At 39.0% G+C, this 20,246-nt stretch overlaps 2 protein-coding genes across 3 annotated transcripts; both read left to right on the top strand.

Annotated features, from left to right (window-relative positions):
• The first annotated feature begins 3,351 nt into the window (after positions 1-3,351).
• On the top strand, positions 3,352-5,415 carry LOC143605520 (uncharacterized). Its single transcript, XM_077081604.1, has 3 exons — positions 3,352-3,425; positions 4,576-4,761; positions 5,160-5,415. The coding sequence occupies exons 1-3, from the start codon at positions 3,360-3,362 to the stop codon at positions 5,361-5,363; spliced, it is 456 nt and encodes a 151-aa protein (XP_076937719.1). The 5' UTR covers positions 3,352-3,359; the 3' UTR covers positions 5,364-5,415.
• Positions 5,416-6,737: 1,322 nt separating this feature from the next.
• LOC143605517 (26S proteasome non-ATPase regulatory subunit 13 homolog A-like) lies at positions 6,738-9,499 on the top strand. 2 transcript variants are annotated; one of them, XM_077081601.1, is made up of 6 exons: positions 6,738-6,905; positions 7,873-8,319; positions 8,407-8,487; positions 8,697-8,893; positions 8,969-9,068; positions 9,192-9,469. In XM_077081601.1, exons 1-6 carry the CDS (start codon positions 6,756-6,758, stop codon positions 9,375-9,377), a joined length of 1,161 nt encoding a protein of 386 aa, XP_076937716.1. In that variant the 5' UTR covers positions 6,738-6,755; the 3' UTR covers positions 9,378-9,469. The 2 variants fall into 2 exon arrangements, with proteins under 2 accessions (XP_076937716.1, XP_076937715.1); XM_077081600.1 differs by having other exon boundaries at positions 8,969-9,499.
• The last annotated feature ends 10,747 nt before the right edge of the window (positions 9,500-20,246 follow it).

The following is a 20,246-nucleotide window of genomic DNA, read 5'->3' as shown; positions in this document are numbered from 1 at the left end:
TGTGTAGTTAATCCACATGTTTAGTTTTGTAATTACTTCGTAAGTGTTCACAAAAGGAAGTAATGACCAAGGGTTTAACCGTTTAACGAGCCTTTTCAGTTAAAAGTTATGGTTATAAGACTTGCTAATTAACGACATGGATCAATGTGATTTTTTGTTTATATAATCTTGCCTTCTAAGAAATGAATGTAGAGAGGCACATGAACGGTTTCTGCATCGTCATATAAATGATTATGAGTAGATAAAAATATATTGGATAACTGGTATGCTACTCTACTTCCTCCAAACGAACTAGAGCAAAGAGGAAAACATTCTTTGGGAGGCTTGTGTGATGGTCAATTACTACATTAGCACATTTTATGGCATATCCGGTTTTGGAGTTGGATTTGACTATGACTTCTAGCATTTTTCGAGTTTAATTTCGAATCAGCATACAAAGAACCTATTGAATGATGACCCGAGGTTTGTGTCTTGAGAACACCTTTAGCAATCAAATCGTTATATCATCTAAAGATAAGAAATATGTGTTTGTATGCATGTAGTAAGAGATCAATGAAGATAGAATGGATAAAGAAGATGTAACTAACTTAACAACGTTTATATTAAAATTTTAATTTAATTCAGTTATTTTTTCTAATATTTAAACATGTTTCAAAAGTAATTTTGACGTTGTGTGGTTCTTGATTTGGCTCTCCCATTTACTCGGTAAAGCCATTGGTTTGATTGCGTGTCTGATTATGAAAATACCGTAAACTCTTCTTTCCCTTTTACATCAAATAAAGTACACCAAGGCCAGGTTACCGGGCAACATGGCCAGCCTGGCAGGTAATCTAATGAAATTTGCTAGGGTTCTTACTAAGATTCGACCTATGATGTCTCATATTCATTCAATGTATCATCGGTCTTCACAAACCTTTTCATCTTTAAGCAAACATATGTTTAAGAAATAACACGCAGAAAAGAGGTGAGGATGAGAATCATGGTTAAAACTAGAACATAAAATATATATCTCCAGTCGATAATACGAATTCATTGTCCGATAATAATCTATACCGACTTGTACATGACGAATGACAACCATAAACTCAACTTTTACTGTGAAGGCAATCCAACTTTAATAGAATGGTAATTCCAAGTGTGCATATAGAAAAATTGACTTATTTTAGTTCAAATAAAAAATGTAGTAGATTGATTTGAACTAAAATAAATGAAAGTTAGAATTATAAATGACATTGGTCATGTTACCAAATTAGGTATATTGGTTTTTATAATAATTATCTTTTTTTGTCGCTATCGGTTCCAACTAACGAATTGGCTGCTGGCGGTCTCAACTTTTAACACATTTGTTCTCAACGGTCCACGACCAACGAAATCCTAACACCGTTAGTTGCAGGTCACCGTGAAAACATGTCGGAAAAGTCACATTTTTTTTTCCAGAAAAACCACTCGAACATCGCCACCACCACCAACCAACCACCACCACTTGAGCACCACCAACTGATTCCAACGACGGTTCTAGGGTTCCGGCGATCTCAATAATTGGGGCTTTTACTAGAAAAAGGTTCCTAAAGGTCCGGTATAAAGTTACAAACATATTTGGGACATTGTGTTTTCCAGAAAAAAGAATGTGAGTTGTCCGGCCCAAAACATTTTTCCAGCGACTTGCAACTAACGGCGTTAGGATTTTGTTAGTCGCGGACTGATGGGAACATATACGTTAAAAGTTGGGATCGTCGACAACCAATTCATTAGTTGGGACCGACAACGACTAAAAGACAATAATTGAAATTAATAAAAACCAATATACCGACAAATTATTATTGACCAATTAATCATAGTTCATATGAAGTTCCAATTTCGAGGCGTTACTACACATACACAACCCTCACTCGTCATATTGGCCATATAAACAACGAAAAAGGTCATAAAAGTCTTATGACTTTTTTCTATGGCGTGCATTATCACATTAGTTCCTTTTATGCCAATTTAGCACATGATACAACTAGCATGAAATGTAAAAACACTAAGATGGTGTTTGTTTTTGCTTAAAACATCTGCAGGAGGCTTATGTCTGCGGGCGCGCACACATAAGCTTCTGACGACTGTTTGTTTTTTTTAAGTAAGATCTACAAACTGCTTTTATGGTCTTAAAAAAGAAGTTATTGTTTAATTTCTTCACACATCTTCACACTTCTTAACATCCTACAAACACCCAATATCTAACACCACCACCCATCATCCGCCGCCACCCCCCACCACCACCACCACCGTCCATCACCGCCACCACCCACCGTCCACTACCACCACCACCCACCACCACCACCCACCCGTTGGCCACAACCATCGTCCACTACCACCACCCAACGTCCGCCACCACCACCCACCACCACCACCTACCATCCGCCACCAACACCATCCACCACCCACCACCACCGTCCATCACCACCACCACCCACCCGTCGACCACAACCGTCGTCCGCTACCACTAACCATCGTCCGCCACCACCACCCACCACCACCACCTACCATCCGCCACAAACACCGTCGACCACCCACCACCATCACCGTCCATCACCACCACCACCCACCATCCGCCACCACCACCTACCATGCGCCACCAACACCGTCCACCACCCACCACCATCACTGTCCATTACCACCACCACCCATCGTCCGCCACCACCACCGCCCACCACCAACTATTTTACTAATCTACAGACGTTAAATGACTTACTGTGATATGTATGATATGTAGCTAATATTCAGCTTATGCAGACGATACCCAGTTTATAAAATAAACAGTATTATATTTTCATATTGTAAACCTTCAGTGCAGACATGAAATCAGATGAAATTAGATTGCAGACAGTTTTTGTCTTAAAAAACAAACAACACCTAACTCACACAGATCATACGATTACTACTACAGCACTAACCCTTCATACAATCTATATAACCATACAACTCGTATGACATGTAACTGATTATCAAAAGTTGAAAGCCAAAAAGAATATTCGCGAGAACACGCTTTATAATTAAGAAAAGTATATCTACACATACACACATTAAGAAAAGTATATCTATTTATATACATGTATATGTATATGTATATGTATATGTATATGTATATGTATATGTATATGTATATGTATATGTATATGTATATGTAGTGTGTGTACAATATATGTACAGAGAGAATCTAAACAAAGCCACCAAACCAAGTAGTCTGTCCATCTTCACCTTTGAATCTGAGACATTTATCCACATCACGTTTGAAGACACTTAATTACTTTTTGCTCCGAAACCAAAGCAAAGCAAAACATTCTACGAAGAAACAAAACATTAACATAAACATAAACATGGTTGGTCTGTTTTCAAGATTCTCTGTCAGCAGAAACGGTCATCGTCGTTCTCAAAGTGCACTCGTAAGACACACAACTCTCTCTCTTTAATTCCTTTTAATATTTCGTTACAAATTACTAATAACTTACATGTGTTCTTTAAACGTTAATGTTTTTTTAATTCATTGATTGTGTTACTGGATCTCTTAACTGGGATCCTGTTGATATCTATTTTGTTTTGATTTGAAATTTGATGCTAATTGATTGGATTTGTGTTTGCGTTGACATTTGAGGATATGAAATTGGGGGTTTGACCGTTTGACTTTTGAATCTTGAAGTTAATTTGTAAATTGGTAGTTAAAGAATATGAGTTGTATGAGATGAGATTTTTGATTCTGTATATGTTATGTTGTGTTGTGCTTAGTAGTTGATGTTAATTAGTTACATTATTTGGTTTCATATATGAATTTAACATGTTTGACTTTTGAGAGTCAAATGTGCTTATGCTTTTTTTATTTAAATAATAAAATTTTCATTAAAAAACATCCAAACGATTTACAATGAAGTGGCAGGTGAGCGGGCAACAAGCCGCGCCGCAACCCCTTTTGGATAGCAAACCCAATCCTACTAAAAACAAAGTTTTGGTTCTTATGGGCCGATAAATTACTATGCACGAAAGCCCACGGCATCCGGAGCTTATGTTTGAAGTCAAAATTGATGAAAAATGTTTGGTTTCTCATAAAATGGTTATAAAGAATCTGAATTGTATGAGATGGGCTTTCTGGTTCTCTCTATATGATTTTTTGTATATGGTAGTTGATTAGTTACATTATTGGTTTGCTATGTAAATTTACCATATTTGACTTTTTTAAAGTCAAATGAGCTTATGTTTAAAGTCAAAGTTGATGAGAACTGTTTGGTTTTGCATAAAAAGATTGATAGCGGAGGGTAGGTATATAAATTTATAAAAGTTTAACATTTTGGAGAGAAAAAAAAAGTAAAAATTCATGTCAATTTCGAGTTTTTAAACCATTTACTTTGAAATTCGAATCCCTGAATTTCAAGAATTGATAGTTGATATTGGTGTTTGTGTTTTGAACTAATTCTCTGATTATTATGAATCTTTTTAATGTTCAAATAATAAAATGTCTTTTTTTTATCGCGTTATTTAGGGGTGAATTTTGTTTGTTGACTTTGTTTATGATTGTGTTTTTGGTTGCTTAATTATGTGAAGGAGCAAAGGGTAGTCGTACCCCCGGATACAGTTACTACAGAAGCTGCAAGTGTAACAGGAGTCATGTCTACTTCTCATCACGGAATTGAAGTGGCTGTTGAGTTTAAACCGGTTGACCAACCTACTGAACCCTTTGACCTAGATCAACCCGTTCATTGCCCGTTGCCTGAACCTTCAATCCTCAATGTAAGTGCATATCAAACTAGTTTTCTTGCATTTGCTTATGGATATATGTTCATGAATCATGATAGTATTGTTTGTCTTTCTCTACTTGGAATCATTTGGTTGGGATCGTTCGGTCTTTGAGTGTTACGTATGTTATTTGTTTTCGTTTAACATATCTTTATAACGTTTAACCATAGTGTCTGGTGAACAATGGGACAACATGTATATTTTTTTAAACGAAATGGCAAAACATTCAATATGAACATATCATAATTTACTTTAAAACGTTGTTCCGACAATAAAAAGATTAAAATATAGTTCATTCGCGCATTCCCTAGTCATTTAACAATTAACATTAAATCCCGGAGTAGTTAACTCTTGGATTGTGTTTGCTGATTATTTGTTTTGTTATATAAAAGGATGGAAGAATATGGAAAGAGCGCGTATCAGCAGGGGTGCAAAGGAGGGCCGACTTGGCTGTAACACAGGAAGAAACAGGGGGCCCACCTGAACCCGAGACGCCTAAAACAAAATCACGACCACGAACAAATAGGATGATACTACCATCAATCAGTGCACCTGAACATAACATTCTTAAACTCCTTGAAGAGTCTGGAATGTGATTCTATGCAAAAAGCATTTGCTGTATTTAAGGCTTCCAATCTTACCCTACATTTTTTTTGTCGCCTCTACACATATAATTCTGAACACAAAGTATTGCGTGTACATACGCTAAAATGGTCTTGTACTGCTTTTTAGTTTGTTTTCTCTTCAGAAAAGAATTAAACATGCGTATATGTGTTTGTGTTTGCGGTGTGTATGATCATTTTTGTGATATACATAACCTATGTGTTCATTTTCACAACGATTTGTGCATCGTAGTCATGTCGATACAATGATTCAGAAAAGATGTCACGTGGTCGCATAGCGTCTGGTTAAGTGTATTTAAACCGTTCTTGTTTGAACCAGTGAACCGAACGGGGTACTTGGACCGAATCCAGTTATTTTTTTCAAAGTGTATTAAGAAGTTAGATAAAAGTTTGTCTTTCCAAGTGGTGAGTGTTCATTCCCGTGGTCGTCGTAGCATGTATAATTTAGGAGTAAAGTATAGAGTTTGTGATTTGCCGTTCTGAAAAAAATTGGACCGGATTTGAATTCTTTTAGTTTGTTTGTTCATTTAAATCTTATTTACCTATTCGTTTAATACTTCAAGGGTCATATTTTTATTTATTCAAGGTTTTATATTTTCTAGACAGTTTCACGCTAAAAGTAATTTCGATTTTTAACACTAAGATAATGTTATTCCGGTTTTAAAATGTATGATAAGGTAGTTATGAACACTTTGCATGAAAGCCATGAGAAAAAATATCACTTATTCTCATGGACGTGAAAAGATTTAAAAAAGAAAAAAACTAAGGTTATTTGTTTGATTAAGGAATTGAAATCAATCAAGTTTTCTTATGTTAGATATAGATTTTAAGTCACACATGGTGCTCCTTCAAGGGCAAACGCTTGAAAACAAACTAGATACGGATTCAAACCTGAGATCTCTATTAGAGTGACTCAAACATTTACAAATGCGCAACCTTTTGAAGAGTTTAACATAACCATTCTCTTCTGACCATCACATTAATCCATCAATCATATAATATACATATAACATTATTAAACGAAAATATACCTCAATTCAAACATATACCATAATGCTAGCTTTCTTTTTATACAAAAAAATTTAAACCATTATTTCTAATAAAAAATATTAATCAACGTAAAAAAGAAGAGTCGTAAACTAATTTCAAGCCTTAATGGGCCTTGGGCCTAACACACACTAAAAAACAATAGTTACCAACTTACCGCCTTCCAGCGGGTCGGGTCGGGTCGGTTCTAAACCAAATATATAAAGCTATTGTCTTCATCCCCAAACCATTATATTCTTTTCTTTCTCAGAAAGAAATCAAAGAAATTAGGGTTTATAACTTTACACACAAATTCATCAATTAATCAATCAATCAACGATGTCAGCTCTTCAATACCTTGATTCGCTACGCAGTACTCACCCTGAGCTATCCGAATGGTACAATACGCTTGCAGATCTGTACCAGAGGAAGCTATGGCACCAACTCACTCTAAAGCTCGAACAATTCGTCGCACTCGCGGTTTTCCAGGTCTACTTTTATAAATTCATCGTCTTTGTTTGATTGTTAATTGACTGTTTATGGCTTTAATTATGACATCTGGGTTTAATTTAGGTTTGTATCAAGTTAGGGCTTTTGTGAGTGTTTAAATGTGGAGTTGATAATTGATCATACTTAGAAGAATGTTCATATCAAATTTGTATTGCTTGATTTGTAAATGCCAGGATTGAAGGATACAAGCTTATAGTTATAGCGCGATAAATAGAAGAAAGTATCTTGTTGTTTATGTGTTGATGATGATATATTGAACTTGCTTAAAGTATGATTTTATGTTACTGTTACTGACTTACTTCTATGTAAGTTCTGCTTTAGGCTTTTATATTATTGTGTTGCTTTGTTTTTATCCTTGTAACTGCATTGGATTCTAGTTTTCTAAAATTTGGTTTTTGAGGTTTTGTCTTTTAGTTTTATATTGAGAAAATAGTTGCCCTTGTGAATCCCTTGTATTCTTGGTCAACAAGGGCACGGCTAATGCACCATTAAGTTTGTATACAGCTATATCAAACAACAAAAAGAAGCTATATTAAGTCCACATGACAAAAAATATTACCTGTAATAAAACTTTTCTCATGTTATCATTTTTCTTCATATAGTTTGGGTTTGGTTGCATATAGTGTTCATAAACGTGGAAGTAACAACCCAACAAATGAAAATAATTAAGATTCATTGTAGGCACTGAGGGTTTCTTCTCATTGTTGATATGTGACGAGACTAGTTTATTTGTATGAACTTTTGAATATCTTCTTATACTAATAACCAAATCAATATATTAAAAATATGGTAGCATATGGATTTTACATTTGTTATATCGTCGTGTCACTCTTGCACTTACAGAGTTACATGTCAACTATCTGCAGCTGCTAACATACAAAGAAGTTCTTTTGTAAAAAAAGTTTTTACATTTATGCTCATGGACTTTATTCTTTATGTATTTCAGGCGGGCGATGCTCTCATTCAACTATATCAGAATTTCATCACTGACTTTGAGACTAAGATTAATCTTCTGAAGCTTGCACATTTCGCGGTTATAGTCTCTCGCCAGTATTCAGAGAAAGATGCCGCCATCGGCTACCTTGAAGAAGTAATTGAAAAACTCAGAGCTACAAAAGAGGCGCGTATAGAAGAACCGATCGTTTATATTAAGATGCAAATAGCCATTTTTAATCTTGAAAAAGGAGACCAAAAAGAGTGCAAGAATCTTCTAGACGACGGAAAGAGCACACTTGATAGCATGACTGACATTGATCCGTCTGTATATGCTAATTATTATTGGGTGACATCCCAGTATCATAAGGCTCGCCAAGAGTTTGCTGAGTTCTACAAGAGTTCTCTGCTTTATTTAGCATACACGTCGGTTGAATCTCTCTCAGATTCATTTAAGTTGGTATGTTGAATATTGTAAGTTAAAATTATAAGTGTTTGGTTGATACTTAATTTTTGTATCTTACTGGTTTATGTTTTGTGTTTTTAGGATCTTGCATTTGATCTATCTTTATCTGCTTTACTCGGAGACAACATTTACAACTTTGGAGAGTTACTTGCACATCCAATAGTGAGTATATCTCATTACCTTTTAATATACATCATCTCCATTTTAGATTCTAATCCTTTAGGAGAAAATACTTATTTGTGTGTATACACACACACACATACCAGCATACTTATATGTATAAAACACTTATATTCTAACCACATAAGTTAAGCGTACTACTGGCTCAAAAAAGTTGTTAATAATGTACACATCACTTTGAACATGCGCAGATTAAAAGTCTTCTAGGGACACAGGTTGAATGGCTTTACTATCTTCTAGAAGCATTCAACAATGGAGATCTTGTTCGTTATCAAAAACTATGTCGTGTTCATGCAGCTTCTCTTAACGCACAGCCGGCTTTGGTGGCAAATGAGAAGAAACTTTTAGAAAAGATTAACATTCTCTGTCTGATGGAAATTATCTTCAGGTTTTTAATCTCTTTTGAGTATTTAAATCTTTTGACTCCAGAAATTGTTTTTAAATACATTTTTTTTTCTTTCAGTCGACCATCTGAAGACAGAACCATTCCATTGAGCGTCATTGCAGATCGCACAAAACTTACAGTTGAAGATGTTGAATATCTTCTCATGAAGAGTTTATCTGTAAGTTTACCTTTTCTTAATGTAATAATATTATATTTTCCCAACATTAAAATGGTCATTAATGAAGGGGCTGATATAAGCTTATATAGATTTTTAATAATTATACTATTATTGATATTGCAGGTGCATCTTATTGAGGGGATAATTGATCAAGTTGAGGGAACAGTCTATGTGTCATGGGTGCAACCGAGAGTTTTGGGAATAAGTCAAATAAAGTCTTTGCGTGATCGGTTGGACAACTGGGTCGGGAAAGTACACACAGCTTTGGTATCGGTTGAAGCAGAAACACCGGATTTAGTTGCATCTTAAGTTGTTTTTTGTTTTGTAATACTCGCTTGGATAGCTTTGTCTAAGTTATCTGGTGAAGTAGATGTAAGATACCTATTTGTTTTCGTCCTTTTAAAGACTGTTGAGCCTCATATGTACCTACTTTCCGTCTTTATCTGCGCTATGATAGAATCTTGATGAATTCAACAATCTATTAGTAAGATTGCAGTCACAGTTAGAAACATTCTTACTTTCTGTGCATGTTCAACTTGAATGCAATCCTCCTGCTCAAGGAAGACTGCACAGCAATCTTTTAATGCAATCCTCCTGCTCCAGGAACACCTGCTAACAAGACTCCATGCATGTTCATGGTAGCGTCTAGAAGCTCGGTTTGTGAGTCGGGTTCTATCTGCAAAACCCATAAAGTAAAACCAAATTACTTGTTAATTCAAGTTGTATAACGCAAGAAAAACCCATAAAGTAAAACCAAATTACCTGTTAATTCAAGTTGTACAACGCAAGAAAGACGTGATTGAAGAGTTACAGGGATTCCTGCAGCCATTCATGTGAGACCTCATATTAAGCATGGCATCCCGAGCTCCAAATAACGCTTTCACTATTTCTTGGCTCACCTAGTAACTATAACTTGTAAAAAGGTTGATTACAAATTATACATTATGCGGCGTTAGTATATAAATTTCATATTTGAAAATTGAAGAGCTACGTAAGAAGTATGAAAGATAGGATTAATTATTTAGTATGTTTATTCAGTTTTATTTTGAAATGTAGATTCAGGATGACAAGATTGTTGATATGTTAATAACTAAATAAATGTAATCATTGGAAGTAAACATAAATTAGCATAACTGAAAGATCCCATAATTATTCAGCCATTTACCAGATTCATCAATGATGGCAAGGAAAACTTGGTCCTTTCATGATCCCACTTACCCTTTAACACATCAGCAACCACTTCTACTAGTGGCATAGCTCTCATTTCGTTCTGCAAATTGCATGCGCGTGGATATGTGTGCGCGCGCGTATACAAAATGATGTTAACTAAAAAAGAAGGAAATAATATGGACCGTTCGATTAATGTAACAGCTAAGATTAAAAATGATGGCATTTTTGTAATTAAGTGGAAGTTATATAAGGTTGGAAGGGTAAAAGAGAGATTTCCCCTCGTGTTGACTTTTTTCTTCACTAAATGCTAATTCCACAATTTTTTAAACGTAAATAACGTTTTCATACGACGTTATTTTTGTTTTTAGATTACACCATAAAATCAAATCTTTAATTTGGGATATACGACGTTTTACCATTTATAATTCTGTTATTTTACTGCAAAACCGTGCTACTAACAATTATTGTGAACATGTGTTATTTTAACATTATAATGGTATTAGCACAATTATAAAAGGTAAACAAACACATTTTTCACTCTAATAGAAAATAGCACAGTTATGCGAAAAAACACACATAAAAAAAATACAAGGAAAAACAAGGATCATAAAGTACACTTGAAATAACAAGGAAAAAATACACACCCAAGCCCAACTGTCTGGTCTAAGCTCATCAAAAAGTGGTTTAACAATCGCATAAAATCGAGCATTTGTACTTAGTATGAACCCTGCATTTGGCATTTTTAAAATCAAGTAAGCTCCAGTAATCAGAACTTTTCCAGGAGCAGACGTAATCCTAACAAAGAATAATTAGAAAACAAACTTAAACTATTATAAAAAGGAAGCATAACTAACTATATTTTCTAGCTAGTTCTGTTTTCAGAAGTCACATATGCCGAAACTATCATTTTCTTGATTCAAAACTGATATAATAACAAGTAGGCTTGTAAATGGACCAAACGTTCGGCGTATCATTCATGAACTATTTGGCGGAAAGTTTGTTTAATAAATGAATTACCGAACATAAACAAGAAATTTCGTTCGATTAACTAAACGAACTAACACAAACAGAGGCCATGTTCGTTCAATTGTGTTCATGAAAGTTCGATGATGTGTTTGTTCATTAAAGGTTTTTAATATCTTCTAATGAGTTTTCTAATCTCATCATATAGATTTAAGCAAAATTATTAACTATAAAACAAACTATGTGTGGGTATTATGTGATTAATTTATGTAAAATCAAAATATGAACAGGAATGTTAAATAAAAACCTTAACACAAACTTGGTTGCCAGACCGAACAATTGCACTGATCATTCTCGGTTAGCCATAGCGTTTGAGTTCATTTGTGTTTGTGAACAGCTCACGAACAAGTTCATTTCCGTAATGAACGAACACGAACAAGATATTTCGTTCAGTTATGTATTGGTGAACCGTTCGATTGTCCGATAAAGCTTAACGGATGAACATGAACAAGACCCTGTACGGTTCGGTTTGTTTACAGCCCAAGCCAAAAGTATCATTTTCTTGTTTCAAAACTGATAGATAATAACAACTAATAAGTAGAAAATGAAATAGTGCATTGCTAAAGTGGACAATACTTACACTGCCATTTGCTTCTAGAATGTTGCATGTCAACCACTGCTGTTACAATGGAGATCTATATCAAATCAGTGAATATTATAATACTTGAACCATAAGGTGCCCTAGCATAGTATGATTCACTAATTTCCATAAAAGTTCAAAATGGGTATTGGATTTGAAGGTGTGTAAACTATCCGATGGGATTTCTTATTTCTGTTTATGACAAACATAGTTAGATACTTTGATCATCGTTTAAGATGTTTTAATGTAGTTTCGGGCCTAAAGCTAAACTTACATCAAAGTACACTTCGCTTATATATCTTGGTCTGCCTATTCGGTGCAAGCTTAACAAATTCATTTATGGATTAAAGCAAGCATTGAGGAGCTGGAATCTTCGTTTTGATAAGAAAATCAAAGAATATGAATTTATTAAAAATGAAAATGAGTCTTGTATTTATATGAAGGCTATTAGGAGCTAAGGAGCACTTGATGTCATATTACTTATTGGAAACAATATTTCAACCTTCAAAGATGTGAAGTCATAGTTAAAAAAGTGTTTTGCAATGAAATATTTAGAAGAAGCCGTATATATTCTTGGAATGATCAAGATCTATAAGGAAAGATCCAAGCGGCTCATTCGCTTAAGTAGGCATGCTTTTAAATGAAAGGTCAAAAATCCGTTGTCCATACTATTATTTAAAAAAGATATGACTAAAAGAGTATAAAACATGAAGAAAGACTTGATGGATTAACAATGATAGTTATTGAGAAAGAGTTATAAATATGAAGAGTTGATTACTACAAAATTGAATACTAGGAGAGCCTCACAATTCGTATAAACAATTTAAAACAAATTCTTTTGCGACAATAGTATTGTTTTGTTTTGGCGTCATCACACTTACACTGTGTTCTTGAGTTCTACTTAACGGAGGAAATGAAAGGAAAAGGATGGAAAGAATGAGATGGTTGTGTTCTCAAGTTTCATTTAAGGAGAGAAAGGAAAGAAGTGAAGAATTTGTGCTCCAGAGTTTCATTAAACGAAATACAAGAAAGGAAATGGAAAGAAAGAGTAGGAAAATAAAGAGTAAAATGATGGGGGTTGGTTTCTTTCCAAATTGGAAAGAATTGTATGGAAAGAAAGTTGGGAGAGAGAGAGAGATAAAAGGAGAAAAAAGATTAAGAAATATAAGGAAGGGAAAAACCTAACTTTCCTTTCATTTCTCTTCTTAACTCAACTCGGGTGTCATTATATATTAGGGGCCCATCTTTTTTACTCGAGCAGGGTATTTTGAGGGCCAACACGCTCCTAGGGATGGCCCTGGGCTTTAGTTAAAGACTTAAAGTGCATACATTGATTAGGTTATCAAACGCTTCCCAATGCAAGATGCTAAGAGGGTTTCTTCCCCATATCACATCCTAGTACAAGTGAAGAGATTTAAAAGATGAAGATAATTCCATATGGTTTGGAATTGGATCCATCATGTACGCCATGTTGCGCCCTAGAGCAGACGAAACACATACTCTAAGCATGGCAAGCCGTTATCAACATAATCCTTGACACACACTGGATTGTTGTCAAGAACATCCTAAAGTATCTTCGGAGGGCTAAGGATATGTTCTTGGTGTATGATGGAGAGGAAGAAGAGCTTACTGTGAGGTGCTATATATATATAAAAACTTTCAAGCTGGCCGTGACGATTCTGAGCACAATCGAAATATGCGTTCGTTCTTAATGCTTAATGGTGGAGCAATCACTTGGAGAAGTTCCAACGAAAAGTTAGTCGCAACTTGCATAGTCTGGTTTTATTTTAGGATTTATTATGTCATTTATATATATTAATCTATTCAAGAGGTGAGACCCATTAGTTTTATTTGAGAACTTATTTCTTATTTTTAATATCGAGGTCATTTTAGTCATATCATAAGGATCATTATGTTAGTGAGAGTATTTTGGTCATTTGGCACTAATTTACCAAGCATAACCAATGTTGTTTGTAAGTTGAACTGAAATGGTAAGTTTTAAAAATCATAAGGATAGTTAGGAAAGTAATAAAATTGACGAAAGTGACAAAAACAATAGTTTGCTCATTTTGAAAATAATTTAATTAGGCTTACCTCACTATCAATAGTTTATACCCCATATAAGTTAAATGCATATAATGATGCTTTAAATGTGTTGATTAAACAATTCAAAGAGTATGATTAATATTGTTATGTGGTATATGTGGTTTGATTCACGTGTAACAAAGTAAATAAATAGTCAATAAATAGGATTACTTTGTTCCCGACCATAATAGTGGAAACATATTTGAAGAGGTATGTACCCGCCTCAACACCGAGCAAGGCGGGTCAACCCACAAGATAAAGACATTATGAAGGCACAAAGCCAAAACCTATGCGCATGGCGCATACAAAACATGCTCAGGCATCATATGCCCAGGCACACATATGCTCGCGCATCACATCAGCGCGCGGCGCATCAGCGCGCGGCGCATATCACATGCTCGTGCATATCACATCTGCCCAGGCACACATATGCTCGCGCATCACATATGCGCGCGGCGCATATCACATGCTAGTGCATATCACATCTGCGCATGAAATATCTGCGCGTGAGAATAAAGAGAAGACCTCGCGCATCCTCAGGATTGGCGCATATCACACATGCACATAATCGACCTCGTCCTTATCCAAATCAGGATTAGGGCAACCTTGATTGTGCACGTCAGACAACCTTCCAGAAGGCATCTTTTTAAGGAGTAAGAATATGCTGATGTTGACAGCTGCCAAATGAAAAGTCGACAACTCAGCATGACACATGTGCTACCACGTGATCACAACCAACGAGAAAGCGCCAGGTGTCCCAGAGGACACGTGGCGCAGTGCGATTGGAGGAGGCCAACGAGGTTGAGCCCAATCAGTGGAAACCCTAGCACTATAAATACAGCATCAACTCCACTTTGATGGACACATTCATACTCAATCATTGACAGTTACAGGCAGTGATATCACATTCAATCATATTGAATTACATTCACTCACAGTCAGTTACATACAAACACACAGTCACACAATCATAGAGTATTCAGCTATTAAGCAATACTCTTGAGATTCCCTTACTCTCATATTATTATCTTCTCCACCATATACTTATTCTCACGCCGGAGGGTTACCCTAAAGAGGACCCCTCTGTCCCTTTCTGAGGGGTAAGTTAACGGCGTTGTTCATTTTGTAGGTGGAAGAACACAGATCCAGAAGAACCATCGGTGAAATAGTACAATCAAAACCCGAGGAAAGTAGATCTGCTACCAGTGAGTAGATCCACGTTTCTTCATTGGCGCCATCCGTGGGACAAACGGCAATCAGATCTCATCAGATCTACATAAAAAAAAATCAATCACCATGGTTTCTGGCGTTCGTAACGCCGATCAAGCTCTGGAGGATATTGAACGTGAGGGTGTCAATGAGGGACAGCAGTTTCTGAGGGTGCCGCGTGATTCTACGCGCACCACCAGTAACCGTCCCCTCATCACAACCCCTCACGGCCAGACTGAAACTCCTCCAGACGATCTCACGTTACAAAATCTTGCCGGCGCGAAACTGAAAGGACCAATGGGTCCAGAAGAAGAAACAAATGATCCGAATGAATGGCTCATAAACGAGCAGCGGCGTCTACTGGAAAAGTACAATGAAATGGTCAAACAGAAAAAGCTAGCCGACCAAACACAAAGGCAAGCGTTTGATAAGCAGACTACAAAAAGGCCGCGCGCGCCGGAAGAAGGACATTCTGTTCACACTGCACACACTGAGTTCAGTGATGAAGAAGTGCATAGCATGAGGAAGACGCGAGATACTCATGCAGGAGGCTCACAACTCCGCGCGCCTGTGAACATGGCGCCTGGAGCCGGAGCAGATCTGGATCTGCACATGCCGTACAGCCCGCCAGTGAGGGGGCAAGTGGACGTAACCACGCCGTACAGGCCGGCCATCTTAGTGAAGCACTCAAAATTTACTGAGCGCATCGCTAAGGCCCCCATCCAGCACAAGACCAAGATGCCAAGTGGTCTGGGCAAATATGATGGTACAACAGATCCATATGACTTTTTGCAAGGTTTCTATAACACGGGAAACCTAGAGAGCTGGACGATGCCAACATGGTGTCACATGTTTGCCCGCTGCCTTACGGGCGCGGCGCGGGTCTGGTTCGAGAGCTTGCCCACTGGGCAAATTGATGGGTTCGAGGAACTATTGGAAAAGTTCCAAGCCCACTTCGTACAGCAGCGCAGACACACGCGCGATCCTGATGACATCATGCACTGCGTGCGCAGGAATGATGAAACGATTGAGGACTACATCACTCGTTTCAATCAGGAGTCTCTGGCAATCGGGGGTATAACTGAGCAACTCCTGCGCGTGGCTTTTATACAAGGCGCGCGCAGTGATCAACTCCGCCGAGCTCTCGTAAGCAGAGATGGTATGCCCACCACTTGGGCAAAACTAATGGAAGCATCGCGAGTCTTCGCGAGAAATGAAAAGCAGATTGCCCAAGATAGGGCAAGAGAAAGAGCGCATCAGGCTGAATCACCGCGCAGCAAAGAGAAGAGGGCCAAACAGAACTCTGTATGGTCCAGGTTGCAACCAACAAGTTTTTCTTCCACAGAAAAGCAAACGCAACCAAGCTCACCCCAGCCCCAAAAAGATGTTCGTAATCGCGGGGAGGGTGACAAGAGGGAGGGCGGCAGAGATCCTAGCAGACCTCTGCCAAGAATATGGACTCCCCTCACTAAAACACCTTCACAGGTGTTAAGTACTGAGAATGTCCAATTCAAGCCCCCCAAGCAGCTACACTACAAGGGACCGCAAAACAGTGGCAAATATTGTGAATTTCACAGGTCCCCGGGCCACAACACCGACGCATGCCATCATTTAAAGGATGCGATCGAGAAGGATGTAAAATCAGGCAGGCTGGCTCACTTGGTGAAAAACCCAAGAATAGAGGATGAGCAACCGGAAGGAGCCTCTGCCAGCAAGAAATACAAAAGAATCTGTGTGGCTGAGGGGGGACGACAAGGGTAGACGTCAAAAAAGAGAAGCGCGCAAATCCACGGAGATTGGCGTGAGCAGCAAGTTATCTTCCCAAGAATCAGGGGAGGCCCTTCAATCAGCAGCCCTCTCGTCATCACCACACACATTGCTCATTACGAAGTGTCAAAGGTCCTGGTGGACACTGGAAGCGAATCTGACATTATGTATGAGCAATGTTTCAGAAAGTTAGACCCGGCAGACCAAGCGCGGCTCGAGATGGTGAACGCACCAATTTGTGGTGTTTCAAATGAAATCATCCATCCCCTAGGTCAAATACAGTTTGAACTAACTATGGGGGATGATGAGCACAAGCGAGCCGAAGTTGTCAACTTCTTGGTCTTGCCCACCACGTCATGCCACAATATGATCCTGGGTAGGGGAACGATTGCCCAATTTAATGCTGTACCGTCGCCAGCGCACGGCGCATTGGGGTTCCCTACACCAACAGGCGTAACATTTGTTTACCGCGATCATTTGTGCGCAGTGACAAGTACGCCGCGGGAAGGGAGAATGAAACTTCCAATGGCGGACAATGCGCCAGAGAAGTGGATTTTAAACCCAAAATTCCCAGAGCAAACGGTCACAATTGGCGCTACCATTTCAGACGAAACGAGATTGAGAATGAAAAGGTTGCTCACAAAATACACGTCGGTCTTCGCGTGGCAACACTCCGATATGACTGGGGTCCCGCGTGACTTGGCGCAACATTCTCTTAACACGTTCAAATCGGTGGAGCCAATTGCTCAGAAAAAGAGAATCATGGGGGATGAAAAGGCGAAGGCCATGAATGAGCAAGTTGAGGACCTGTTGCGCGCAAACATCATCCGCCCGATCCGATACCAGACGTGGGTAGCCAATCCTGTGATGGTAAAGAAAAGCAACGGGTCATGGAGGATGTGTATTGACTTCAAGGACCTCAACAAAGCATGTCCGAAAGACTGTTACCCCCTCCCAAACATCGACGCAAAGGTGGACTCCGTGGCGCCATTCAAGCTCAAATGTTTCCTGGATGCCTACAAAGGCTATCACCAGATTCAAATGGCACCACAAGACGAAGACAAGACTGCCTTCAGAACTGACAAGGGTGTTTTTTGTTACACAAAAATGCCCTTTGGTTTAAAGAATGCGGGCGCCACTTATCAGAGACTTATGGATTCGGTTTTCAGTGAACAAATCGGAAAAAATCTAGAAGTCTACGTTGATGATTTGGTGATCAAGAGCAGGGAGGAGAGACAAATGCTCAAAGACATCGAGGAAACTCTTCAGCGCTTAACGGAAGTCAACATGAAGCTCAACCCGAGCAAATGTACTTTCGGCGCGGAAGAGGGGAAATTTCTTGGTGTAATGGTCACTAAGGATGGTTTCAAGGTGAACCCTGAAAAGGTGGAAGCCATCCTTGACATGCCTTCACCATCCACCATGAAAGAGGTTCAGAAGCTGAATGGTAGATTGGTGTCAATCAACAGGTTCCTAGCGAACCACGCCAGCAAATCTACTCCATTCGTTAACACTTTGAGGAACTGCTTGAAGAAGAGCCAATTCAAGTGGACGCCTGAGGCTGAGCAAGCTTTCAGTGAGATAAAAGAATGTCTCATAAAGCTGCCCGCGCTCACAGCTCCACTTCCTGGCGAAACCCTTACATTGTACTTGTCAGCTGGAGACCGCGCCATCGGCGCAGTATTATTGGTGGATCGCAAGGGGATCCAAACGCCAATATACTATGTGAGTCGGGTGCTGACAGACCCTGAGACGCGCTATTCCATCATGGAAAAGTTAGTTTTGTCACTAACACACGCGTCGCGCAAGCTTCATAGATACTTCAATGGTCATCCTATTGAAGTTCTGACAGGTTACAACATCCAGCAAGTCTTGCGACGCCCCGCGCTCTTCGGAAGGCTGACAAAGTGGGCGCTGGAATTAGGTGAACACACGATCACCTATAAGCCCCGTCCAGCAATAAAGGGTCAAGTTTTAGCGGATTTCATCACGGAAATCCCAGAGGGAAAGATTGAAGAAGCTCAGCGCGAGGTAGACCCTCCGCGAGCAAATGATGAAGAAGATGTTTGGAGGCTATTCACTGATGGAGCCTCCAACAGCGAAGGGTCCGGCGCAGGCCTCAAACTGGTGGACCCTGATAATCATGAATATACTTATGCTATTAGGTTGGACTTCAAGAGTACCAACAATGAGGCTGAGTATGAAGCCCTGCTGGCTGGTCTGCGCATTGCGCGCAAGTTTGGAGTTAAAAGGCTAGAGGCACATGTTGATTCTTACTTGGTAGCTGCACAGGTCAATGGCCTTTATGATGCCAAGGAGAACACCATGCCTCTATATCTAGAGCAGGCAAAAAAGCTCGTTGAGCAGTTTGACTTCTTCAAAATCATACACATCTCGCGCAGCGAAAACAAGTCCGCTGACGCGTTGAGTAGATGGCATCAACTAATTTTGATCACTTTGGCAAAGATGTCAGGGTGGGAAGTGATGAGCAACCCGTCAGTGCAAACGCAATCTGTCCTTGTAATTCATACAACCCCCTTCATCCTGGATAACTCCAATAATGGAATTCCTGAAGGAGGGGAAGTTACCGGACGATCGCGCACAGCGAGAAAGATAAGACACAAGGCGCAGAACTATGAACTACTTGATGGTACATTATATCGACGGCTCTTATCTTGGACCGCTCATGGAAATGCCTGGATGCTGAGAAGCAAGCTATGTGATAGGGAGATTCACGAAGGAATCTGCGGAATACACGCTGGCCCGGCGCATGGTGGTTGCCAAGGCAATGAGCTCAGGCTACTATTGGCCAGGCATGTACTTGGATGCGCTAAAAGAAATCCAAAAATGCAAGGCATGTCGAGAGCCGCCAAACACCATGCGGCCAAAGAACAACTTGATTCAGTGACCTCCGCATGGCCTTTCCACAAATGGCCATTGATATTGTGGGGCCCCTGCCGCATGCGCAAGGGCGAGTGAAATTTTTGGTTAGTGGCGGTAGACTATTTCACAAAAGGGTTGAGGCCAAGCCACTAGCAAAATCACAGCTGAGGCGATGAAGCAATTTATCTGGAGCCACATCATTTGCCGTTTGGCCTTCCTATGGAAATTGTGAGCGACAATGGCAAACAATTCACTGACAGGAAGATATCCAGCTGGCTCAAAGAATTGCACATCAACCAAATCTTCACTTCGGTCTACCACCCTCAGGGGAATGGCCAAGTGGAGCGCAGCGAATCAAAGTTTGTTAAAATGGCGTGAAGAAAAGGTTGGAGGGAGAATCCCATTCTTGGGTCGAAGAGTACTTAATGTCCTGTGGGCGCACAGGACATAAGCAAAACTAG

Source organism: Bidens hawaiensis, unplaced genomic scaffold, assembly GCF_021521415.1.
Source record: "Bidens hawaiensis isolate Kalapana, Puna unplaced genomic scaffold, B.hawaiensis_p1.1 tig00070010_1, whole genome shotgun sequence".
NCBI lineage: Eukaryota > Viridiplantae > Streptophyta > Magnoliopsida > Asterales > Asteraceae > Bidens > Bidens hawaiensis.
The sequence above is the reverse complement of the archived record's forward strand: the minus strand, read 5'-3'. Positions and strand labels throughout refer to the sequence as shown.